The 27,105-nt window shown below is 39.8% G+C and overlaps 4 protein-coding genes and 1 long non-coding RNA gene across 6 annotated transcripts in view; 3 read left to right on the top strand and 2 right to left on the bottom strand.

Annotated features, from left to right (window-relative positions):
- Positions 1–8,374: 8,374 nt before the first annotated feature.
- On the bottom strand, positions 8,375–11,268 carry LOC140931597 (uncharacterized). Its single transcript, XM_073381400.1, has 2 exons — positions 11,234–11,268; positions 8,375–9,068 (listed from the first exon to the last, which is right to left on the bottom strand). Exons 1-2 carry the CDS (start codon positions 11,266–11,268, stop codon positions 8,375–8,377), a joined length of 729 nt encoding a protein of 242 aa, XP_073237501.1.
- A 1,702-nt stretch (positions 11,269–12,970) lies between these two features.
- Positions 12,971–14,812, top strand: LOC140931596 (D-inositol 3-phosphate glycosyltransferase-like). Its single transcript, XM_073381399.1, has 2 exons — positions 12,971–13,056; positions 13,580–14,812. The coding sequence occupies exons 1-2, from the start codon at positions 12,994–12,996 to the stop codon at positions 14,810–14,812; spliced, it is 1,296 nt and encodes a 431-aa protein (XP_073237500.1). The 5' UTR covers positions 12,971–12,993.
- Positions 14,813–17,711: 2,899 nt separating this feature from the next.
- On the top strand, positions 17,712–25,835 carry LOC140931595 (uncharacterized). The gene is made up of 4 exons (XM_073381398.1): positions 17,712–18,160; positions 24,254–24,337; positions 24,599–24,733; positions 25,729–25,835. Exons 1-4 carry the CDS (start codon positions 17,932–17,934, stop codon positions 25,833–25,835), a joined length of 555 nt encoding a protein of 184 aa, XP_073237499.1. The 5' UTR covers positions 17,712–17,931.
- LOC140930532 (uncharacterized) lies at positions 18,861–21,480 on the bottom strand. The gene is made up of 2 exons (XR_012164860.1): positions 21,108–21,480; positions 18,861–20,403 (listed from the first exon to the last, which is right to left on the bottom strand). It is a non-coding gene; the product is annotated as an uncharacterized lncRNA (long non-coding RNA).
- A 365-nt stretch (positions 25,836–26,200) lies between the features above and the next one.
- The window catches only part of LOC140929396 (sorcin-like), a 19,666-nt gene continuing 18,761 nt past the window's right edge, over positions 26,201–27,105 (top strand). For both annotated transcript variants that reach the window (XR_012164721.1, XM_073379197.1), the window contains exon 1: positions 26,201–26,292. Coding sequence is in view for 1 of the 2 variants with exons in the window: in XM_073379197.1 (XP_073235298.1) it covers positions 26,245–26,292 (48 nt within the window). In the remaining variant the exon portion in view is untranslated. The remainder of the gene's footprint in view (positions 26,293–27,105) is intronic.

Here is a 27,105-nt window from a genome sequence, read left to right as displayed (position 1 = left end):
TGATGACCATTTGAACAACTTCCTTGTCCAAAATATAAATCAACTCAAATTATTTTATTAAACACTTGAGAATAAAGATAAGCGAAAAAAGTTCAACACAACAATTTCGATGTCGCCTTCTTGAGTACGGATAGAAAAGTTGCTGCTCTGGTTGCTACTCAAGAAGTGCAATGGAAAATTAGACTGTCTGATTTACGAACTGCTTTTTGTTAAAGAGAAGAAACCAAGCTTAAACACGCAATCAGATTCCATCCTAGCAAAACTGTTTGTAACATATTTTCATCTACACGTGCAAACATGTTACTTTTGCTCTCCAGTTTATTTTGTCACTTTAGACCATATATATTAGGTCAATTTTTAGTTTTTATCTTTGTCACTTGATAATGATGTCAATGTGACATCGAAACGTTGTGTTAAACTTTTTTGGCCTACCTGTATTCGTAAGTGTTTACCAAAACTTAATTTGATTCGTACATTATTTTATGATAAAGAAAATTATTCAAATTTGTCGACTGCCTTTAAGCTAGAAATATCTAACTAGGACAGATGGACAGTTTCCTGGAAAACTTGCTCGCGTCGCTGTCTGGACTCTATAGCAATTAATAGCGGCCAGTTTAATTTCCCTTTGCTGCAAGTGATGCAAGACACGATACGATATGGTCCTTTTTTCCACACCTTTTGACCGACATGTGGTCTAGTCTTCTCTAGCCTTAAAACTATCTCCGATCTGGTTCAGTACAACTCGACATCCCAAACATGAACAGATTTCGTCTTTGCATGACTGTCATATAGAAGAATAAATTCATTTCGGTGAAATAATCGTCATTAGATAAGGTATTTTACTTTTAGTTTTAATGCGGTGTTCCCAATGAGATTTCCCCAGTGAAATAAGTTATGGCTACCGATAAAAAGTTGTCGGTAATTTAGAGAGCAATACCTGCGCTGTTGCACGATGTATCACTTAAATTAATACTGAAATAAACTATGTTGGCCCTTGCACTAAACAAAATATAAGAAATGAAACCGTTGAAGAATAGCTGTGTGGTTTATTGTCAACTTATAACTTTTAAAACCATGTGCGACAACCATTAAGACACCTTGTCCCCAGGCCCCGTTAGAGCGCGAAAAAATGCGCAGAGTATTATGGGTATGCAAACAAGCAATAATGCATCTCAAGACACCGCGTGGGTTGCCTGAGAGTTAGCGAGGCGGCTGAGGGCATGTTGCATTTTTGCTTAACGGGTTCTCGCTGCCTTTTCACTGTTAATGAAAAATGTCGTACCTTTTCAGGAGCCTATAACCTGGGCTACTGCCCTCTCAGTAATGAAAACACAGTCGCATGGTTTTAACCCAAACTGCAGTGGAATCTCTACTCAGGGGACACCCCCGCGAAGAAGGCAAGTGTCCCCTGAATGGAGGTTGGGCTGGGTTTTTGTGTGTTGAATTCCAACGATTTTTGTGGTCATGCCCAGTCACCTTTTGAGTGCTAAAGCGGTGTGGCCAGAATGGGTTTAACTCGGTTTTCAGGGCCCAGAAAAGTATCCATTTCCCAAATACAAAGATTTTCTGAACATTTTTCCAGGACGAAATATTCGTGTCCCCTGGATTGAGGTGTTCTGAAGGAGAGGTTACACTGTATCACAGATTTCCCCTTTCTCATTTGATCGAGTCAGATTGGAAGATGACGCACTGCTACTGATTCTACGCAGTGAACTTCATCAAGCTACTTCGATCGTTAAATTTGCACAAGATTACAAAGATTCAAATTTTGGAAGGATGTGCCTTAGCGCTGCGTGAAAACCGGTCCTGTGAGCGAATCTTGCCGCTTTCGCGCTAAACTATTGACCGGAACGCTTAGAGCGCAAGTTATGATCTCTCGGATCTGTCATACAGTAAACTGCCGCTGATAAGCTGTGGGCTTATACATCTTTGTAATTAAGGGGTTTTAGGAGGGTTTATAAAATGAGAGGCTTTGATATATCCCACGAGGGTGGGGGGGGGGGGGGGGGGGGGTATAATCTTATCATCGCATGTAATTTTTTTCAGATAGATATAAAACCGGGAGAGCTTATGAGTGGGTAAGGGGGCTGGGGGGGGGGGGTGGTTACGGTATATTTTGTTCACCCGCCTTCTCATTCTCTTCTTGTTTCGTTTGACTATACACGCGCGTACACAAAAGTACTTGTTTTTTATTACTTGCAATCAAAAACTCTTACGTCAGTCTCATAAATAATACTTTAGTTAGAATCCAACAAGCCAATTGTCTTTTTACAGTCTCAGAAAGTGATTGCAGCGCTATTGCAGAATATTATGACTACAGGAAAATACAATGACACCAAGAGAAGAAGAAAGGAGATCTACAGCAAGGGGAAAGAGGAGATTTTTGTACCATTGTTGGTTTGGGTGTGGTCACGCGAGTCTTTCCGCCACACAACGCATTGCGTTATCTGCTTTATCCATACGTAACGCAAGTATTGGGTGACCAAGTAATTGACAGTGCATGAGAAGAAAATCTTTGGGCTCTGCCCTAACGTTTAAACTTCACAAGAATGCAGTAGCAAAGAAAGTAAGACTCAGCAGGTATAACTATTGAAGGATGATGAAAAAAAAAGCGAAAATCCACGTCCCGTTCAGGTTGCTGTTTGGTTTCTATTTTCCGACGAAATATGCAGTTCCATAGAAATCCTCGTGTCTTCTTGAGCTAGAGCTTTTACCGCTATGAACTTTCCAATAAAAGTCCATTAAGTAGCGCTGAAGACTCCAATTCTGTAGAAACGTGATTCATATACACATCACTGTCATAGGTAGAAAAACCTGTGTCCATTCTTTTAGCACTGTCTGTTTCGCACAAAGGACCATGAATCAAGCCATTAACCGCAGGCGTGGTGATCAAAGCATTGTCATTTTCAGTAATTGCTGAGTCAAATAAGGGCTCCGTCGTGACGTCATGGATACTCTTCGCAATCACTCTGTTTATTCCCGGTGCTCCGTTTTCATTTACATTCACGTCAATTTCATCGCCCATATTTGGCGCTAGTCCACTAACGTTCGTTTTATCGACGCTGTTGAAATTTTCCGAAAGACTACGCTCTCCTTTAACCTTAACGCGAAGTTGTTCTTCGCTGGATATGATCCCTTTCTTCACATTTGCGCACAGATCAATAGGACTGAGTACTAGATTCTCTTTCTCTCCGTTCTCAAGTGGCCGAGCTTGACTGGGTTCCATATCAACCGCTTGTACATTTTCGCTGGCTTGGACAGAAGACGTGGCAGTTTCCTTTTCGTTTCTTGATTCTTTTCTTATTGACTTCAAAAATCTTTGGTTTCGCTACAGGGGTGTCATCATCATTCTTCTCAAGGAACATGTACTGTAGATCCACAAATGGCTGCGAAAAAGTTTTTCAGCAAGGTTTTGTTTCCTTTTCGTTTCTTGATTCTTTATTGGAGGATTCGTAGTGCGGATTGAGCAAATGTTTTCTTGCCGAGTTTCCTTTTTACTGGGAGCCTTGTGGCCTTTTACTGTTCAGTGGTTGCCTATGGATTCTTATCCGTACTCCATTAGGTTAGCTGAAGGTGTTCGTTTTTCCTCTCTTTTTTTAAAAGTGGCTTAATAATCTTTAGGCTTCGTTTCCCGGCCTTAGTTTCCAGCGAGCTGGATCTGAATTGCTGTTTTCACAGTAATTTCACAGTAAGTAAAAGGTTACCTGGGATAGTTTTGACATGCTGGGCCCAGCCCTTTTGCGTTGCTTGCAGGATATTAAAAATCCCATTTTAGTTACATAACTGCTCTCCTCAGTGTAGTATAAAAAAATTGCACTGCCACTCGGTCAACAGTGTTGCTTGCATCAGTCTGAACTCTAACCGCTTTAATGTAATTTGAGACTAATGCAAGTCTTACGACCGGAGCTCGATGATGTTATTATTTCTCCATTTGCGGTTATTGCGACATTTGCTAGCCAGGGAGCAACATTACTATTAACTTTGTGTTGTTTTTGTTGCGTAAAGCACTCTGACAAGTGGCCGGGTATTTTGAAGTGACTGAGTTTTAGTATCATACTATCAAAGTTCCACTATCAAACTATCCAGAACACTGTGAACAGAAAAGAATAAAATAAAACTTGGAATCTCAGTAACTATACGACAAAGGCGAACCTTTGCTGAAGTCTTTGTTTACATTTTTCCTCATTAGCATATGACTTAACTCATAGAAGCCGTGGCCGTATATATGAACTAAATGCATAAGTTGAAAGAGCTGATTAAGTTGAGCAATTTGTGCAATTTTCAGCTCTATAGCTATACAAGAAATATTGAAGGAAATATCAACCATCAAAAACTGCAAAATTCCTGTGTGGCAAAAAAGCTATTGAGCCATAGTTACATTCTCTGTAGAGTTTTTAGAGGAGAATTTCTCCGAAACCATCCGGTGTATTGGGCTCAAATTTTCAGAGATAACTGAAACTGTTATGCCCTTTTAATATTCAGAGTTTTTATTTTATTAGCGTCATCAGATAGTGATAAGCATATGTTAATGAGAAAAAAGTGTAAACAAAGATTCCCCTATACGATTGCATAAAGCTGACGTAAAATTTAGCAGCCAATAAGGTTATAAAACTGCTACTCCAATACAAACCCACGGGGGCCGAGGACTGCCTATTAAAAATCTGAATGTTGGTGCTTATTCTTTTCTTTATTTTTTCATTTTTCTCTTTGTCCTAGTTAATTTGTATATGTTTTTTTTTAATGTTAAATTATAAGAAAAGTGAAAGTAAAATCAAGGGAGCCTCACGAAAACGAACTACAACCAAGAAAAATTAAATTTAAACAAAACTGGTTTAACCCAAAACTTGCACCTACCAGCATGCATTGCTGGGCTTCACTGATAATGGAGCATTTTTATCCTGTAAACCCTAAGTTTACACCATAAAATTTACCACAAAATGAAATTGTTACGATTTTTAAAAAAGCCCCGCATGACTAATTTCTAACACCCATTGACGTCACATGGCGGCTATCGCTCTCGGTGTCGGCACAGTGAGCTAAGGGACCGTAATACCCAGCTGTATAATACCCTAGGCCGTAATACAAGACTTCCTTCTTTCTTTCACCTTTGCTGAATCGCTGTTTGTGTGTCTTTTTGCATGGAAAAAGGTTAGTCTTTTGTGAGTTTAAGTTCTTGAACAATTTACAACTTTATTTCATTTACGCTAGGCATGTGTAATCAAAATTCACAATTTCAATTTGTATTCACTCAGTGAATCAAGTCGTAAATGATAATCATTCTTTATCTTCGCGTCTGTCAATTCCCTTTAATCTATGAATTTCCGTGCGGAACCAGTGGATATATGATTTCCTTATATTCATAACTTCACTTTGTATCTGTCGAACGTTTTGTTTTCTTCGTTTTAACTAAGCAATTAAGTTTCAAGATATGAAATCAGTTGAGGTCCCCGCTTATTTTCGTTTGTTTATGGGTTGTTTGATATTCAAATCGCAGTAATACCCACAGCCAGGAGTAGAATGCTGGCCTGGCAGTCAGAAAATTACACTGATTTTCTATGAAACGCCTCGCTGCAACCTCCTGAAAGTATTCTATCTTCTTTTAGTCGATTTGCTAAGCGAATAGGGGAACGTGAGCGACATTCTAAGTTGGCTAAGTACAGTCAGTTTCGTTCTGCTTGCTTGAGCATAGAACAGAATGAAATCGCCGTTAATTCTTTTACTACTAAATCATTTCCTAGGAAAGGAAAACATTCTATAGTAAACACCAATTTGGCTTCAGAAAAAATTATTCCACTGAGCAAGCAATTCTTGAACTCACTGACGATCTTAAAATGAAAATTGACAGCAAAGAAGCTAAATGCAGTATTTTTCTTGACCTATCTAAAGCCTTTGATACTGTCGACTATCAGATCCTACTGTAGTGATCCCAAGAGTAATAAAGTATCCAAACAAACAGATTTAACTCAACTAATTTCATTGCAAACGTAACATGGCCGCCGCTGTCAAAAGCACATGGTTTTCCTATCCCAGCATACTTAGCGGCCTAATATATTAATACATTACATTTCTCCTTTCCTCAGCAAAATGCTCCTTTACATGAAAAAGAAATCTCTACTAACAATAAAGTCAACTATACTAACGATTAAGTCTCTTCTTCTAAAATAGGCAAACAGAAACTTAAATGTTCAAACTGTACATAGTTCTGAAGAGAGAATCAGAGTTCATGTTCCCAAAAGAAAATTAACAACATAGTCTCTTAATCTCTCCGGCAATCTCCTTGTCCTCTGGGGTCTCAAATTCCTTGATGGCTCTGGTCCAACATTCTCCTGCAGATAAGGGCACTCCCCTCTATCCAGCAGCCCGGCAGTCAATTCTGGTACGGTTGGTTGGTAAGGTGATGGTACAGGATCTAATTCCTGCTTGGGTGTGGGGGGTGTTGACACAGAGTCTGACCCTTGTTGGGGTGTGGGATCTCCCTCTCTAATGTATTGCTTTACATGACTTGTGTTTCTGGAGTACTGGTTCCCTGTTGGACTCTCTACTATGAGGCTGTTTCCGGTCTTGCTGACGACCTTAAAGGGGTTTGGGTTGAATGCAGTGCTGAGTTTGTTACTCTTGTCTTGTTGGACAAGAACCTCATCACCAGAGTTCAATGCTGGAGGGACTGGCCCGGCGGTGTATGTATGCATAAGCTTTACTCTTAGCTTTCTGTTTAGCACTGCGATCATGTACTTCATGGTCATAAGCATGGTCGATGCTTAAATCAGGGATCTTCCCCTTGACTTTTCGGTTAAACAGTAGTTCAGCGGGACTCCTTCCAGTCGTATTATGGGGAATGCTTCTATAGGCAGTGAGATACTTCCTTAATTCTGCTCTACATGGTTTGTTATCTGCCTGAGCAATTTGTAGTCGTTTCAACACTGACCGATTCTCTCTCTCGACCTATCCGTTGGCTTGGGCCCACTTGGCAGTAACTTTCTGATGTATAATACCATGCTGTTCACAATATTCTCTAAATTCATTCGACTTAAATTGTGGACCATTCTATGACTTGATGGTATTTGGCGGCCCATGTCTGCAGAAGGTATCAGCCAGACGGTCAGTGGTAGTGGACTGCATAACCTCGACTTCCTAAAATCGGCTGTAGTAGTCAACAATGACTAATAGTTAATATCCGGATGGTAGTGGTCCCATTAAATCTACCGCTAAGTCTTGCCAGGGTTCATCGGGTAATGAGGTGGATCGAATAGGTTCGGGGTTCTGGCCGTGCCACCCGCTGACACCCATGGCATGCTCGGCAATGTCTCTCAGCCACTTTATCCATCCCCGGCCACCACACCTTGGTTCTGAGGTTCTGTTTGATGCCAACCACGCCCAAGTGGCCGTCATGAGCAAGTGCTAAGGTCCTTGGCTGCAGCTTACTAGGAATAGTAATGCGTGTACCTCTAAGCACGAGCTGACCAATGACACACAACTCCCCCGCCACTGTCATATATTGTCTACACTTTTCAAACCGCCCCGTTGCAATAGCTTTCCTCACTTCTTTCAGCTCTTCATCATCAGCAGAGGCCTCTTCTATCTCACGGGTTGTGAGTGCTGTTGGTGTTGCACTTACAGCAACAAACCTAACATACTCTTTAGTACAACGCTGGTGGTTGTCAGGTTCAACCCTCCTATGAAGTGGTCGTGACAATGGATCAGCAATGTTCTCGCGCCTAGGCCTGTGTATCACACTGAAATCATATGGCTGTAATCTGAGGACCCATCGCTCTATCCGTGCACATGGTCTTGACCGTGGATCATATATGACCTCTAAAGGCTTGCGGTCGGTCTCTACGACAAACTTCATCCCATACACATAGACATGGAATCTCTCACACGCCCACGCCACACCCAGTGCCTCCTTCTCTGTCTGGGAATATCTCTGTTCACATCCGGTCAAACTACGACTCGCATGACATACCGGTGTCCATGCACTGTCCTGCTCCTGTACGAGAACAGCACCCAGCCCAACTGGACTGGCGTCCGTGATTATCTTGGTGCAAGGTTCTGCCATCTTCTATTTGAGAGATTCAAAGGACTTTTTTTGCTCTGGTCCAAATTCGAAGGGTGTCTCTTTCCTCGTCAGCCTTCGCAGTGGTTCGGATAAAGTGGCAAAGTGAGGTATGAACCGGCTACTGTAGTTGGCGAAACCCAGAAAGCTACGTACATTTGACGCACTCTTTGATCTTTCCACCTCTAACACTGCTTTACTTTTTACTGTTACTGCCGACTTTTAACACTCCCAGTTCTGTGGCTGTTATCTTTCCAAGCAGTGACATCCCTCTACCTTTAATTACCAAGACCTCAGCTTTGGTGGATCTATCACAAACACTCACTGTACTCTTAAAACTACCCTTAACTGGCAGTGGCTGACTAGACGCATGTCTGGGGTAGCAGCTTGTGATTCACATTTCACTCCCTTCACCTTTAGCGGTTCCCACGTTCCCTCGTCAATAATGTTGCTGTTTGCCCCAGAGTCTATTAACATCTTAAGGTCTACTCCTCCTACTTGTACGGTGACCATTTCTGAGTGTACTCCTTCTGTAATACTGAATGCATAGTCATGCTGGGACCCAGGGTCATTGTCATCGGGTTCCCTCCCAACCTGACGAGCATATGACTTTGTCTTGCAAACGTTTTCAAAATGATCTTTCCCGCGACACTTTCTACATGTTTTGCCTCTTGCTGGGCACTGGGTATCACGACCGAAAAGTCCCAATAAACCACATCTATAACATATCTTATCTCTCCCTTGGAATCGCCCTTGTGTACTAGTACTCGGATTGTTACTTCTCTCATTGATTCTATTGATACTTTCTGAATCTTCACCATTTACTGAAAGGGCAGGCAGTTGGGTTTCTATCTTTTCGCATTTCGCGGTAACCTCTAGGGTGTGTGTTAAGTTCAGTCCTTGGCCTTTTTCAAGCAATTTTCGTTTGATGTAAGTGGAAGTGCACTTATTCAAAACTGCATCTCTTATCTGGTTGTCGGCATCAGTGTCAAAATCACCATCTTTAGCTGCTTTCCTTAAGCGAGCGCAAACTGTTGAAGTGTCTCACCTGGGTTTTGCATGATCCGATGAAAGGTCTGGCGGGCGAATGCTGAATTTACCTGTGGCGTCACCGGAATGAAAAAAAAAAACCTTTATTGTGGCAGCCTTTATGCCATTTCTATTTCTAACATCTTTCAAAATATTTTGCTGATAGGAAACGGCCATAAGTTAACCAGGAATAATGCCGCTGATGAAACAGATGCATGAATACATGACAACGACAGCAATCGTATAGCATTTTTTTACTTTAAAAAAAAAACCGTCATGACTTTTCATTAAATCTAGTGAAACAGACCACCTTTGGCCATTCTTTCTACATAGTTCACTCGAAGAAACGTCCTCTTGCTTCATGAGGAAAATTAAAGGTCTTAAATGTTTTCTTCTGACGTTCTTAAAAGAAAGTTTTTTTTACCTAGCGGATTTTGTGGTCACGCTATGAAATGTCACGCACGTCAGATGCAAAATTCTCCTATTTATGATTTTACCCGGAAATATAACCATTATTATACTTTTTCTATAGTTTGGAAAGTGCATTATCAGCAAAGTTACAGGGCGAGATATCTAAATCAAATGTTAAATGCGACAAGTTTTATAAGCGTTTAAAGTTGATTTCCTATTCTCCTACAATCATCGTTAAAAGTGTTGGGAAGATTGCCTTTTTTACCATTTAGCATTTTTTAGGTTAAAAAAAAACCGTCATGACTTTTCATTAAATCTAGTGAAACAGACCACCTTTGGCCATTCTTTCTACATAGTTCACGCGAAGAAACGTCCTCTTGCTTCATGAGGAAAATTAAAGGTCTTAAATGTTTTCTTCTGACGTTCTTAAAAGAAAGTTTTTTCACCTAGTGGATTTTGTGGTCACGCTATGAAATGTCACGCACGTCAGATGCAAAATTCTCCTACTTATGATTTTACCCGGAAATATAACCTTTATTATATCATTTCTATAGTTTGGAAAGTGCATTATCAGCACAGTTCCAGGGCGAGATATCTAAATCAAATGTTAAATGCGACAAGTTTTATAAGCGTTTAAAGTTGATTTCCTATTCTCCTACAATCATCGTCAAAAGTGTTGGGAAGGTTGCCTTTTTTACCTCTTCTTTTCCTCTCTCAGCACGCAGGGATGTCGGATTAACATAAGGAAGTTAAATACCAAAGGAACATAGGCAACATACAGGCCTTAAAACACAGCATCCACCAACACAAACTTGACTTGAACTTAAGAAAAACTAAACGGAACTAAACAGCCTCTACCAATGATAACAAACTCTCACTTGAACTTCAGATATCTTGCGGCTTCCGCCAACTTGTAAACACAGAACTTGAAAATCGACCTTCATTACACTTGACTAAACACAGCAGTCCAGCTCGTGGAAAAAAAACCACGAAAATGAGGAGGAAATGAGGAGGAGGAGGGAAAACAATAAAAATGAGGGAAAATATTAAAATTGTGGTAGAGGGAAAAAAAAATTGAGGAAGGAAACGTGGTAAAAAAAAAGATAGCTTGCTTTCTTTGACTATTTTAATAGATTTCTTTTAAATCGCTGTGTATTTGACTCTTTTTGTTTTAAAAGGTATGTCGTGTCTGATTTTATTGCTAGCAATAAACTATCTTGGATCGCAGTATCGCAATCGGCTAATCCCTCAACTTATTGTCTCCTCTGATCTGACGGGTCACACAGGTAAGTCGGTTCAAACTCCGGGAAAGCCAAAATAATAATTCTTTCTTCCTCGAGAAAGTTAAAGAATAAATCAAAGAAATCGAAGTGATCTCGAGATATCTCGTACTTATTCGGCTCTCACTTCGTCAAATAGCCGAATAAAACCGAAAACCTACAGACTTTGCGTGCCCAATGTTGTCAAAAAAAATTCAGCTTTGATACATTCCCGAGCGTCGCGAATCCTTTACTTCGCGCTCCGCCGAAGTAATAAATGTATACAATTCATATTTTTTAGCCATAACAGAAAAAGTAGTGCACCCTACCTCAAACTTCTAGATATACTTAACATAGATATAAGCATTTTTAAACTCAAAATCTCTTTGCTAGCTCACAAAATCTCACAAAATAGAGCCAATATCCCTGAAATGTTTCAAAACTACCTCGTAAGGGTGTCTGATTTTCACTCACACAATACCAGATATGCCTCAAATCTAAACTTTCATGTACCATGTGTAAGGTCAAATTACGGCAAACACACATTTAAGTTTAATTGCCATAACCAAAACTTGGGAAGAGATTCCTACTAAGATAAAAACACTTAGCTACCACAAGTTCAAAAAAGAATACAAGCGAATTCTAGTTAACCCTCAAAGGTAACAATGTAATATGACTGTTTCACATAAAATGACTGCTGACATAATCGTCCATAGTTGCCATGGCACCAAGAGCACATTTATTATGTATTTCCACTCATAATACAGCGGTGGTTAGCTCGAAAGCTAAGCTCCTCTGACCACCGTACACTTCTATCCAAGCCGTTAATTTTCTTTTTTCCTTCTTCTTCTCCTTTATTAATGTATTCCTACCTTACTATATATAACGTAAATATTTTATAAAAGTGTGAATAAAAATTGAATTAAATAGCGCTTTCTACTATTACTAAAAATAGGTTTTGTCACCTTAGACCCCCCGCGTGACTCAGACAAACTTCGCATTCTACTGCAAGGCTTTGTATGGGAAACATACGTTTCCAACATGAAAATTGTTCATAAAATTCGCAGTGAACGTTTTTAAAATGTTTTTTGAGCATAATTCCAATATATAAAAGGCACTACTGCTATTGGGAGCAAAACCTGGTCCAGTAACTCAAATAAATTGTTAAAATCAGAAAATAAAGTGACTCGATATTGCTTCCGTGTGACTCGGTCTGCTTTGAAACAAAGGCATACGGGCCGGGGGGGGGCTGGCTAGGGGGCTGCAGCCCCCCCCCCAAAGTTTGAGAGTTTTTTGTCAGTAATAGAAAATTTGGGCAAAGCCAGTTTTTAAAGACGTTTCCATGTTTTTTATTATTATTATTTTGAAGAGATAAATATTTTCTATTTTATCCTAAAGTCAGTGGTTGCCTAGCACGTGATGAGCTTCTGGTTATAAGGGAAGGGTATCATATGCTGACTTTTTTATTGTTGGTCACTGTACTGCACTGCACTAGCTGGAATGGGCTATTTCCAGTCGTGAATTGATTAGAATAAGCTTCCGCATAACTTTCTAGAATCACCTCCGCTCCTCGAAGAGTGTATGGCAGATTGCATCAGCAATGGGTCTTAAAGTGAAGAAGTGGCTGCAGACTAATTCTCAGTTTGAATTACGAAAAGAATCTTAATTATTTTAAAAAAATCTATCGAGCAATTTAAAAATTATTCACTAATTTTTTTAAAAAAAAGTAGACCGAAATGTTTACAAAACACCTAGAAAGAGCGCCATCATACTTCTTTATAGCAATTGGCCAGAGCTATCTCCATGATCTTTCTTACACGTTTTTAAAAAGATTGGAACTACTATGAGGTGAAATTACATGTCAAAAGCGCTTAATTTTCTTCGCATAATGATTATAAACATCAAGATTTTCCTTTTTTTACCGTATTTCTAACAATAAAAACTTCATCCCAAAATATCTCGATAACGCTCTTATACAGTTATATTATTATTAAAAGATAAAACAACCTCTACTTAATTACAGCACTGACAGCAGTGATCCACATGTTTTTTGATAATGTGTGGCCAGCAGCGTGATTGTACTGTGAAAGCAATGATAACCAGATTCTGCTAAACATCGAATGTTCAGAATTAAAAAAATTGGTTGACATTGTGATTAAAGTCACACCTACATCAAGTATTAGGACTAATTGGTACTACTAGGACAGTCATTTTAATTTCTTATTTTTCCCTTCATCAGCCATGGCTGCCTCATCCAATCAGCCTGAAACTGTGAAAGCAGAATGCAGTCTGGACAATCCAAAGGTTCATTCTTTTTTCTTAATTCTTTTTACAAAAAGCTATATTTTATTCCTATTACACTATGTACAGTGTCATTTCATGGCCTTTGAAGAGAACTTCATGATTATTTGGTGATGTGTCCCAAAAAGAAACGTTAAAAGTTGCCAGATGCTGTGTAAAAACTGCTTTCATCTAGAAAACAGAAAACCACATGCAATGGTGTGATCATGCCCTTTTGGTGAATGGGAGTGGTGAAAATAAGGAATGGAGTGGACATTACATTTGAGGCATTAGTTTGTTTGATTAATAATTGTTCATATGTCTGATTAATTCCTATTTGCCGGATAGAAGGGGTTTGTTTCTAAAGACACTGTAATATGTGCTACTATGTTGGGGAATAGGAGTGATTAGAGAATTTGCCTATTCTACCCCTATCAACTTAGTTTACAAATTATGTATGTACTAACAGTTGACAGTTACAAAACCTGCTATGTCTTTTGGTCTTGTATCTCCTAACTATTCACTGTTGATGTAATTGTTTTTGTAGGCTTGCTATTCTGAGAGCAGTGATCCAGTGTTACATGTTACTCTTCTTGGTGGTGAGTGGGGTTCATCTGCTGGTGGGTTGTCAACAATAAACAGGGAGCTTGCTATTCACCTTTCAAATCATTCAGCGAAGGTTTCTTTACTAGTTCCAGAGGGAGCTTGCAACACTGAAGAAATAAGAGAAGCAGATGGCTTTGGAATCACCATTGTTGAGGCGAAAGAACGTGTAGCATTTGATCGTCTTGATTGGCTAAGCTCACCACCCAAAGATCATGTTATGGACATCGTTGTTGGCCATGGTGTAAAGCTTGGTCGACAGGTACAATTCATCAGAGACTCTGCTCGATTTCCAAATTGTAAGTGGGTTCAAGTGGTGCACACTGCTCCAGAGGACCTTAGCAAATACAAATCTTACAGTGACTCCATTTCGAAAGGTGAAACAAAACACGAATCAGAAGTTGAATTTTGCAAACTTGCTGATCTTGTTGTCCCTGTGGGACCCAGACTGAAAGAAGCCTACACTTCATATTTACAGCGATATAAGACAGGTCAAGACGTTTTGTCCATTACTCCAGGCCTTTTTCAAAGGGAGTTTGGGGATTTAATACAAACCCGTAATGAGCATGCTGAGTTTAAAGTACTGCTATTTGGTCGTGGGGATGATGAGGACTTTGAACTCAAGGGATACAACATTGCTGCTCAAGCATTCACTGATCAGCGGTTAAAAAACGAACCTTACCATCTACTTTTTGTCGGAGCGCCTGAAGGAAAGCAAGAAAAAGTTAGAGAAAAACTTCTTCAAAGTGAACTTGCAGAAGAACAGTTGACTGTTAGAAAATTTTTACACCGTAGAGAGAAACTGAAAGATTTGTTGTGTGAAGCTGACCTTGCCATCATGCCATCAAAATCAGAGGGATTTGGTCTTGTCGCACTTGAAGCCTTGTCTGCAGGTTTACCCATTCTTGTTGGTAGTAAATCTGGATTTGCCAAAGCATTAGAGAAGGTTCTTCATGGTAATGCATGCATCGTGAATTCGGATGATCCTGCAGAATGGGCAAAAGAAATTGAAGCTGTTCGTATCAGGTATGGAATGAGGCTTAAAGAGATAAAATCGCTGAGAGCATCTTATGAGGAGATGTACAGTTGGAAAAAGCAATGTGAAGTTCTTGTGAACAGAATGTGGAAAATGAGTCATGGTAAGAATCAATTGTTAAGTGCTGATGTACTTGATTGATTATGTTGCGCCAGACATTACACTAATGTAGTTTTCGTGGTACATTGTACGTAAATGTGAGGTTGCAGCGACAGTCTTTCACAGGCACTGAATACATGTAGTTCTTGGACCACATTTTCGAGTACCATAAGTTCTCTTTGCAAATTTAGTACATGTACGAATTGTCCCAGAATATTTGTCCACTAAGTTTATTGCTGGATAAATATGGCCAAGACAATAATATACTTCTTTACAATCCTAATAAGTTACTTTCCTAAGAAATCACCTTCAATTCTTTTACGTGAAGAGCCACACTTGAATTTCAGTGTTGTTATTTTTAAACTGCTACTAAAGAACAACATACGAAGACAGTCAGTTTTGTGTTGGGCAGTGACAAACATGAAAACTAAAATGGGCTACTTGAAATTTTGAGATGCCTGCTTTTTCTTTATAATAATGAAGCTTAAATGTTTTGTACACACCTTTTAAAATTGTATTGGAGGTTGTCAAAGTAAATTTAAATGCATTAAAAGATCTGTAATGCGTAGATTAAGGGTCGCAGTTGTCTGTGACCGTCAAAATTTATTTTTAGTGTTACATGCATGGGGCGTGGTTCCGCACGGGTGGTTATGGGCGGCGGAGATGTGAATGGGTTCCAAAAACATATAAACATTATTTTGTAAGAAGCTTATAATTAAAGGCTTGTTCTCACACCAGACGCTTCTGATATACTGAAAGGATGTTTCTGTCACTGAAAAGCAGCCTGCTGAAAAAATACAGGCTTCACCCTCTGGATTCTCAGAAGAGCTATGTCCAGTTGATGAAGAGACTAGATACTCCTAGCGTTTCGGGCCTCACTTCTGACCAACGCCTGGGACCATGATTCACCATTTGGCGAGAAAACATGAACAACAAAAAAAGAAACGCCTTCATTTTTAGAGTCTCGCAGCTAAAGCAAGCTCGACTAAAAAGTGAAAAGAAACAAAAATGGGATCGCTTGCAAGTATTGCCCTTAAGTCTTGATAAAAATATTCGCGAATACCTATCTGAACGTTATGCTCTGTTAACAGCAAAACGTTTCTATTTCTTTAGGTACATTGTTTTCAGCGGAATGTGGAGGCTATTTTGAGACTGCCATAGACGGTCATAGTACTTATTTACAGCACTTTACATATTTCATTGTAGTTATATACACATAATCCCCGTAATAGCTTGTTTTTCCATATTGTTGCAACAGAAGATTCTCTAAAGGCCCGGAGCTCCTTGGAAACAAAGTGCAACGCTTCTCAGAGGACGGAAGGCATGACTGAGGACCATGAAGGTATCTTCGTAGACATCATGCGTAGAAATCATCTATGTCTATTCTTAACCAAGTGAGAGAAGGGCAGGAGGCGAACGAGAGGTAGAAAAAATAGGGACGGGGAGAGAAATAAAACGCCGCGGCCGCTGAGCTTCTATCCCAGGAATACACAACCTGATATATGCCCAACAAGTGTCCGCCCCGGGAAGGAATGGTCACACGTGAAATTGACTGAACATTAAGTTTCAAAGAGATAATTATTGTAACTAAAGTTTTTTTTTTTCAGAGCCTTCTATAGAAATTTACAACCAAAGAACAAACTCTTACGACGGCAAGCAGCTTGTTTCAGAAACGTCACTTAGTAGTGACTGTGAAATGAAAGCTGATGCTGCATCAGAATATCAAACTAAGATATCCACGGATACAGACTCTCAGTCCCAAAGTAGCCGTGAGCTTAAAATGTCAGGATTCTCTTGTAATCCAGGTATGCAAAAACATGAGTTATTTTTCTTGCTATTGCTCATCAGTACACTACTATATCTAAAGGGGAGAAGTGATTGTTAGATTATTAAAAGGTACTTTTTCCTACAGGACTTGTTACCGTTTACGCTCGTATTATAGAAGTGTATTAGTGATGATAGTAAAACTTATAGCGCCGATCGATCAGTAGTCGCTTGATAGTCGCCATTTTCTTCAGCGGTTATAAAAAAAGATTTTGAATAAACAATAAATCAATAAATTTTATAAATATACAAAAAATTAAAATATATCAAACACTAAAATTATAAAAATTACTTTGGTTACTTTAACTGTGCAAACTGAATAAAACCTACTAAAAACGAGTAATGAAATTGCATCTTATTACATACATTGTAAGGGCTTTCTGGAATGAAATGTCTTGATTGCCTTCTTAAAAATGACAACCGAGGGGCTTCTCCATATCGCGAAAAAAGACAAATGCCAAAGTGTGGGAGCAGCAACAGCAGAAGAGCGATCTCCTAATGTGGTTTAAGTCCTGTCTCCATTATCCCTTTTAAAATGTTTTAGTTAGTGACAAATATTTTCAACAATATGTGCGAACATGTTTTGTAATTTTCCATGACACGGAAGATAATTCCTTGAGAACCAGGCCTCTGTCTTGGAGAACAGAGAATGTGAACAACTTTTTTAACCCAGTTGTATTCTTCATCGAATTGCTATAAACGTTAACATTCTATTGTCATTCAAGTATGCGGCTAATATTGTGAATTTGTGATAACGCCCTAACCAAGTTGCCTTGTTGGGGCTCTTTGTGAATGAGGTTTTTAAACCTCTTTGGCTATGGGTGAGGCGCCTGAGTAGACATTCAATAATGATGAGTACCTTGACGAGAGCCGTCTTTTAAATTCAGGTACTTCAAGGAGGAGAGCAGAATCTTTTTTTAAAGAAGCAAATGTCCTCCAAGATAGCTAGTCATGAAGGTGCATCTTCCCTGAGGAGGGAACCTGTCACGTAACAGTAAAAATTATATTAAAACGTAAATTTGTTTAAGTAGGTAAATAAAAAAGTAAATAAATAAGTGTTAAGTTTTTGTGCATATTGAATGTTTTGCTACAGTTTTAAAAACGTGTAACTTTCCCCTTATTGATTTTCAGACTCTGTGGTTATTACTGCCTTGATCGAAGTTCTAATTTCTTTGAATACCCAAGATTTAACTGTTGCACAACAAAGAATATTAAAAGAGGAATTAGAGCGGTCGGTTCATAAGTATCGAAGACACCAAGATCTTTCGTCATTGCCAGTTGATAGTAGTGTAGCTCGCCTTACTGAGTTTCTCAAAAAGGTTTATGAAGTGGCCGTAATGATGGTAAAATCAGGATCTTTGATAATAACTGTACAGTGCCTCACTCTGAAGAGTCTTGAAAGTCTGTGGAATGATTACTGTTCTGGTTACCTTAATGACATCGTTGAAAGGTTCCTGGTGACTGATGAAATCAAGAGAAAGCTCGGGATGGACAATGTCAGGTTGAAGACAACTATAGAAGAAGAAAAATACTTGATTTGTAAGAAAGCTTTCTTAGAAAACTCAGGTGAGTGGGGCAGTCTCAGTAGAGCTTTTTTGGGGGGGAACATGTATTTTGGCTTAATAAGTTTTATACTTCAAGGGGCGTGTAGTTTTGCCTGTCATCAAGCTGAACTTGGCCTTCTAGTATGTTATCATTTTTGTTAATTATGGCCGTTGTGGTGCCCTTGTCTGCCTTTTTTATCACTATTTCTGTGTTAGATCTGGGTTCTTTAAGTGCTATACGTTCTCTGAAAATCAGTAAGAAAGAAAGAGAAAAACGCGAATTCGAAATGGATTTGAAGAATTTCTTTGGTTTGCGCTGTAATTTAAGAGATGATGACATAATTTCTGCCTAAAGATGAGGTCTGAAAACGGGTATGGATTTGGTTTGGTCTGGTCTGAAAACGGGTTTTCGGCTAAGTGTCGAAACAGCGTCGACTCTGCTCTATGCTCAAGAAACCACAACCGCTCGTCTGCGAAGCCTCTTGTTTTCCTGATTGCTTGGTTACTTGATTATTCTAAATGAAGATAGAATACTATCAAACAATTAGAAAAAGGGATATTTCGGACTCTCGAAAAATTAAAATAAAAAATACTTAATTATTTCGTTTTTACTAAAATGACCATCTGGCCGGCCACTTCCGACTTCGTCGCTCTTCGACATGGATTAGCTTCTGCACTTTCCAGAAGTTAATAGAAAAACAAGAAACAACATAAGCAACAAATCATGGAGAATATTGCATATGGCCTGGGTGTAACGCCATAACCCACTTTAATTATACCCAAAAGATAAAACACTACAGCAAATGAAATAAAACTAAAAGCTACATGTAAGTGTTTCAGGGTGGCCAGAAAAAACCTGTCCCAAAAAACCCCGTAGGGAAAAAAGCACAGGAAATCTGGGGCGGACCAGGCGCAACTTACGTCCCCCGCCAGGACTCTAAACAGGTTACTCAGAACTGCAATAGACAAAAGCAGAACTTCTAATATATAACACCATTACACGTGTACACTGGAAAATATACTAAAACTTGTATAAACCTGGACTGAGAGTGACTTAGATAAGCTAAGCGCTAACAATTACACGCAAATTCTGGAAAATATACTGAAATATATCTATATCTCTAAATCAAATTACTCAGAACTGCAATAGACAAAAGCAGAACTTCTAATATATAAAACGATGAAACGTGTACACTGGAAAATATACTAAAACTTGTATACACCTGGACTGAAAGTGACTTAGATAAGGCTAAGCGCTAACAATTACACGCAAATTCTGGAAAATATACCGAAATATATCTATATCTCTACAAAATACACCTGGACTGAAAGTGACCTAGATACGGAGAGCTCGTTAAGACCATGCCGAAAATGCCTATGCCGGCTTAGTGGGCTCGCACCTCCAACCGGCGTGGATATCCGACAAATCACCAGCTGTTCTCCTACAAGTTGGATTGGGCGCCGCGTCAGACTCGCGCTCACTTGTGGGTGCGGTACTTACTTAGAAACATCACTAACTAATGGCTTAATATGCCTCTTAAACTCCTCTCCCAAATAACGTGAATAAAGAAACACTTGCACTAGAATGAAAGTATAATATACTGTACTCCTAAGATTGAGCTTGGACAATTCTACGAACTAATGGAAACACAGAGGAGGACTGAGGCGAGAACTTAATAAAACACTAGGTCACAGCTACGGGACAAGGCCCCAGAGTTCAAAATAGATCTACTTTGCGCTTGCATGGACACATAAATCGACATAAAACTATTACATGTATATATTTTAGATGGAAAACATCGCGATTTAGAGGCAAAATCTGCAGCAATCGCCTAACAAAACTAACAGAAAGCAGCTACTTAGGCTGAACTGGGTGCGCAAGCCTAGCTTCTTTTGGCGTCCTCTAATTTAAAGGAAAACTTAAGCAAGGCGTGGCTAACAGAACAAACTTAAATACCAGCCACTGCATAGCTCCAATTTATACTGTAAACAGCAGATTCTAAATAAGACGCACCAGTGTTATCCACAGAACGCTAAGCTAACTTAGATAGATACAATGAGACATGCAAAGGTTTTTCGAATAGCAGAAACACCAATCTTCGAAAAAGCCCACTCACGCCACCACAATAAGCCAGACCCGTATCTTCAAGACTGTGGATGGAACGTTAGCATCCAACTGCAAACCAGTCAGGCCTAGAACTGTATCCCTCAGCGAAGAATCAGTCAAGGGGGCTGTTTCAAGCCATAACCTGGAATTTAGGGCAACTGAAATAAAAGGAAATAGCATAAAAATAAAACAACTACAGCGTTATTTACTTAACTGAACAAAAAACATTGAACAAGGGAGGCGCTAAGCAAAATTTTTGGGCAAAGAAGATTGAAAAAATTATATTACAGGCCCAAAACGAGCCGACACCACTGAAATGACTTGAAACATGCCCAATCAGGCTCAAAAATAAGCTAAAGCAGGCTTTCTGGTATGCCAAATCAGACTCACAAATCAAGCCAAAGCAGGCTCACAGATATGCCAAACCAGGCTCGCAGATATGCCAAATCAGGCTCGCAGATATGCCAAATCAGGCTCACAAATATGCCAAATCAGGCTCACAGATATGCCAAATCAGGCTCACAGATATGCCAAATCAGGCTTGCAGATATGCCAAATCAGGCTCGCAGATATGCCAAATCAGGCTCGCAGATATGCCAAATCAGGCTCACAGATATGCCAAATCAGGCTCACAAATATGCCAAATCAGGCTCACAGATATGCCAAATCAGGCTCACAGATATGCCAAATCAGGCTTGCAGATATGCCAAATCAGGCTCACAGATATGCCAAATCAGGCTTGCAGATATGCCAAATCAGGCTCAAGATTATGCCAAATCAGGCTCACAAATATGCCAAATCAGGCTCAAGATAATGCCAAATCAGGCTCACATGCCGCACAAATGTGCCAAACCGGGCATACAAGGCCAAATCAGGCTCAAATCAGGCGACAACTACCAGACACACTGGAAAGAAAATCCAGTTATCCTTTCCACTCCAGTCTCGGACAAAGGCATCGGACACACCTACAACGAGGAGAAGCAAACTAGGGGTCAAAACGCGGAAGCTGAACGCTCTATAATAGGATGTGAAACGGTTAAGATTCGAGCGAGGACCCCATTTGGCTTCAACGACTCGAAACACATAGGGATTAACTGGCAAATCATTCTCGTCAATGAAACGGCGCAAAAGATCAGCCATCCCGTTGAGCGATCTAGGAATCCACTGCGCTTCCAAGGCAAAACCATGCGAAAACAAACATGAAAAACGCTTAGAGCCACCGACTGTATGGACCTTAAAGTACTCTATCAGCACTCTGGTTGTCAGAGAAAATTTTCACCCTCTTGTGCTTTAACCGCTCTACAAAAGAAAGCAAAACATAATATTAAATAGCTATCAAATTGGCAAAAAATAGAACTTTGACCCAAATAATCGATCGTGAACATAGCGCTAGCCACAGGGCGGAAAAGCCGCGAAATGAAGCGTCGCTTGCGTCGGGAAATACATCTGTGGAAAAACTTGGGGGGGAAGGGAAGGGGGGGGGGGTGCCGAATGAAGTTACCGTTTAAAGAGTCAATGTCACAAAAAACAAAAACTTCAACTCCACCAGCCGCGGAGGAGTGAAGCGAAAAAGGTGATCCTGAGCCGATGAAGACTCTATAGCTACCTTCGTCTGGCTTGTACGAAGAGGGGAATGGGCTCCACCTCTAAGGCAACTGAAATAATGGAACCAGCCATCCCAGCTGATTTGCGATATAGAGATGACTCATTTTGAATAGCAGAATTCGGCCAAAGCCGCTTCACTAGCTAAAAACTTGCTTCTCGGGAATCTAAAACGTAAAACAAATGGTGCAGACCGCAAACCCGAGCCACTCGCTCACTAGAATTGGGACCCGTTGGGATTTATCCTTACCAATAAGGAAACCGGAAGAATAAGCCTCTTGCACTCAATAAAAGCTACCCGGGGCGGCGGAAGTCCTCTTGATGACTACGAAATGCGTCATCGAGATAAACAAAAAACTTCAGACCCATAGGAAGCCAGTAAAACAAAAACAAACGCTTAACTAGACCAAAGACTAAAATGGAGAAAGCGAAATACCAAAGCACACCTTGAAGGGCCAAGAAAAAACCTATATACTTCTGGTGATCTAAGGAAATGTCAATCTAGATTACAGGTCCCACTCATAGCCTCGGTGCCCCTCTCAAAGAACCTGCGATAAGGTGCGAAAAATTCTCGTTCTTAAACTTAAATCGAACGAAGTAGCAAATAACGTGACTGCGTAAGATGGATGACGACTGCAACCGTCAGAATGGAGGCCCACCATGCTCGATAATACAGTCATAGGCTCAAAACTCGATCGGAAGTGGGCAATGGTAGCAACAGTGAACTGAGGTGCTTTTAGGCTTGACTCAAAAAGACTAAAGGAGGACTTAAAGCGACCTTAAATAACTCCTGAACAGATATCCCCAGGAAAAATTCTTCGGAAACACTAAAATAAATCAAATCACACTCATCTGAAGATTGACAAATGAATCCTTTCTATCATCTATATTGTAGCCAGTCACTGCGAGGGTTAGTCTTTGAAATGGAGAAACAGACGTGAGCAAAAGCCGAACTTCAATCACTAAAAAACAAAACAAACAATTTTTCCAATAAGCTGAGAAATTCAAAACAATAAAAAGAAATCAGACTGTGGGTTGTTAGGCGTTCACAGTCCCGAAAGACGAATACGAATGAACAAGACACTTATATAACTGTATGCAAAATACTTAACACCAAAAACACCGAAACACAAACAGACAAGATAATACACGTAATTAACCATATAAGAACGTGCAGAAAACAAATATCTGCTAAACTGCGTACCGCAGATATTTTTGCATTTCTATGGATAGTTGATATACTGAAGGGATGTTTCTGTCACTGAAAAGCAGCCTGTTGAAAAAATACATGCTTCACCCTCTGGATTCTCAGAAGAGCTATGTCCAGTTGATGAAGAGACTAGATACTCCTAGCGTTTCGGGCCTCACTTCTGACCAACGCCTGGGACCATGATTCACCATTTGGCGAGAAAACATGAACAACAAAAAAAGAAACGCCTTCATTTTTAGAGTCTCGCAGCTAAAGCAAGCTCGACTAAAAAGTGAAAAGAAACAAAAATGGGATCGCTTGCAAGTATTGCCCCCAAGTCTTGCTTAAAATATTCGCGAATACCTATCTGAACGTTATGCTCTGTTAACAGCAAAACGTTTAGACTGCTTGCAGTCAGCCTTTTCTCCTAAAATCCGTCCAGTCCTTATCTCATCCAGCGCGATTACAAACCACGATATATTATTATTTGGGGATTGAGACGAGACGAGAAAAGACGGACTGCTGACTTTTTTTTTTTTGTAGTAAACAAACCCTCCGTCATCCCAGAAACGGAGTAACTGATTGGTCAATTGCACAGCTGTTGACAGATCATTGATTGGTCCGTGGTGAGATTGCAAGTAATAAAAATAGTCACGCGTCACAAACAACTGAAAACAATAGCGAACCAAGCAGTAATCTCAGTAATAAAACTTTGAAGGATATCTTACAGAAGGAAACTGTTGTAAATTTCCTCAAGGGAAACGAATTCAAGGCAATCTTACCGGCTTTAAAGAAAGTGTAATTTTTTCAGTTGTTTATGTTCTATTTATAAATCGTTTCAAGTTACTCGGGTTTAATTGATTAATTAAATTGCCTTGACAGCTTCGTTGTCCCCAGACTGAACAAAAGAGTCAGCAGTCTCTTATTTTTCCTTCTCGGGCTTTAACGCCCTCGTTTCTCGCGACAAACGGCCTCGCCGCTCTCGTGCTTAGGTTTCTCGTGCAGTAACTTTGCAAAGACAAATAAGAGACTGCTCGCAGTCTACAAAACGTTTCTATTTCTTCAGGTACATTGTTTTCAGCGGAATAGTCTGCGGAGGCTATTTTGAGACTGCCATAGACGGGCATAGTACTTATTTACAGCACTTCACATATTTGATTGTAGTTATAGACACATGATCCCCGTAATAGCTTGTTTTCTCCATATTGTTGCGACAGAAGATTCTCTAAAGGCCGGGAGCTCCTTGGAAACAAAGTGCAACGCTTCTCAGAGGATGGAAGGCATGACTGAGGACCATGAAGGTATCTTCGTAGACATCATGCCTAGAAATCATTTATGTTTATTCTTAACCAAGTGAGAGAAGCGCAGGAGGCGAACGAGAGGTAGAAAAAAATAGGGACGGGGAGAGAAATAAAACGTCGGCCGCTGAGCTTCTATCCCAGGAATACACAACCTGATATATGCCCAACAAGTGTCCGCCCCGGGGAGGAATGGTCACACGTGATTGACTGAACCTTAAGTTTCAAAGAGATAATTATTGTAACTAAAGTTTTTTTTTTCAGAAACGTCCCTTAGTAGTGACTGTGAAATGAAAGCTGATGCTGCATCAGGATATCAAACTAAGATATCTCCGGATATAGACTCTCAGTCCCAAAGTAGCCGTGAGCTTAAAATGTCAGGATTCTCTTGTAATCCAGGTATGCAAAAAAATGAGTTGTTTGTCTTGCTATTGCTCATCAGTACACTAGGAAAACGGGATGTTTCGGACTCTCGAAAATTAAAAAAAAAAACTTAATTATTTCATTTTTAACTAAAATGACCGTCTGGCCGGCCACTTCCGACTTCGTCGCTCTTCAGCATGGATTAGCTTTCTATGGATAGTTAAAAAGGGTGTTTTAGATGGAAAAAGAAAATGAACTCTCACTGGAGAGAATAAAAAGGAAGCTCACACTGAATGACTTCAGAATGACGGAATGACGGAATGACGGAATGACTTCAGCAGATTTTCAGATAATATGACATGGATCTTAAGTTGAGTGAGCTGCTTGAGCAACTACGACGGTGCGGCAACGAGAACATCTGTCATGAATCTGCGCTGCGGGGGAATTATGACATATGTTCTTATTTGTTTTGTCGTTTGTTCTATTTTTTTGTTGTTGTTGCGTGGGAAGCACCTCAAGTAAGCGAAGCATCTCGAGCCCGAGGTGGGGTAATTTAGGAAATTTGGGGTGGGAATGTGTCGCTGGGACCCTCAAACCTTTAGCCTACACCAGAACCGGCTAGTTCAGCTGAATTTTGCTATCCTATACGAGACTAAACTCCCCAAATCCCCCTTACCCTAGCGTTTAGGCGGAGTTGCCTAAATTTAAACTTACCAATGTGACTTATTATGTATTTTTGAGTGGCAATTCCCGGTTTCCCTAGCCTATAGACTAAAATCTTCAACCAACTGATGAGGTTCCTGGAAAATGATATCCTATTCTAGACCCAAACTCTTTGATCTATATACCCTATTTGTCAAAGTAAACTGCTTAAACCATACCCTTCACAAAGCATCTCAAGCAAGCAAAGCACCTCAGGTAAGCAAAGCACCTCAAGTAAGCAAAGCATCTCAAGTAAGCAAAGTATCTCAAGTAAGCAAAAGCATCCCGAGTAAGCAAAGTATCTCAAGTAAGCAAAGCATTGCAAATAGGCAAAACACCTCCAGCAAGCAAAGCACCTCAAGTAAGCAAAGAATCTCAAGCAAGCAAAGCACCCCAATTAGCAAAGCACCTCAAGTTAGCAAAGCACCTCGAGTAAGCAGAGCATCTCAAGTAAGCAAAGCATCTCAAGCAAGCAAAGCACCTCAAGTAAGCAAAGTATCGCAAGCATAAGTAAAGGACCCCAAGTAAGTAAAGCATCCCAAGTAAGCAGAGCACCTCAGGTAAGCAAAGCACTTGATGCAAGCAAAGCATCGCAAGTATAAGCAAAGCACCCGAAGTAAGTAAAGCATCCCAAGTAAGCAAAGCACCCCAATTAGCAAAGCACCTCAAGTAAGCAGAGCACCTCAAGTAAGCAAAGCATCTCAAGTAAGCAAAGTATCTCAAGTAAGCAAAGCACCTCAAGTAAGGATGCAGGGAATTTGTATGGACAACTATATGATGGCTTGACATGAAGTACTTACCTGATATCGACAGAAATTTCTGCCTGTTGTCTTTTGCATAAAGGTATGGCTTATCCAGGCTATGGGGCTCCACCTCCTGGTGGATATGGTGGGGTAAGTAAGGAGCTAGTTAGATATTTATTTGGTCGTACAAATCAAAGTCTCAGTGGCTCGCACAAATAGCTACAAATGGAAGCCATTTGATAGGAACGTTCTGTATATTACATTTGGGCCCCATTAACTTCGTTACAGAAAATGTATTTGCGACATATAAAGCTTTTATTTCCTCACTTTCGATAACATCCAAGTTTCGCTACTTGTGTAGTTCGCTACGTTCGAGTTCGCTACATGTTCGCTACTAATATATATACTAGTAATAGTTAACACTACAGCTGCCCCCGCTCTGTATATTGTCGGTCAATAGCATTCCTTTAATCTTTAATCACAGTTCGTAACCATACATAACTGATACAAATGAACTAATACTAACATATAAAATCGAACAAAAATACAAAAATGGTTAACAGGACGGTAGTAGGGGGAAACCAAATTCCCATGCTAAGACATACCCTCTAAAAAAGAAAAAAGGAAAAAAAATTAAATATATAATATATAAACATATATTAAAAGACTATAAATTAGACTATAAATTATGTACCTAGATGCCTAATAATAATGCATAAACTAATATTAAAGACACTGTACCTAGTATTTTAAGGTAAATTATGAACGAAGGTACTTAATCAGTGAAACTTTAAAAGACTGAAGGCTAGGAGATGACATTACTTCAGAAGGCAAAGAGTTCCAATCATTAATATATCTATGAAAAAATGAATATTGAAAATAATTTTTACGGGCAACTTTATGCCTTTATTTTATACTCATGCTTACTTCTAGTTCGAGTTATTCCAATAATATCAAAGTAAT

The sequence above is a fragment of the Porites lutea genome, chromosome 3 (genome assembly GCF_958299795.1).
Source record: "Porites lutea chromosome 3, jaPorLute2.1, whole genome shotgun sequence".
NCBI classification, from domain to species: Eukaryota; Metazoa; Cnidaria; class Anthozoa; order Scleractinia; family Poritidae; genus Porites; species Porites lutea.
The sequence above is the reverse complement of the archived record's forward strand: the minus strand, read 5'-3'. Positions and strand labels throughout refer to the sequence as shown.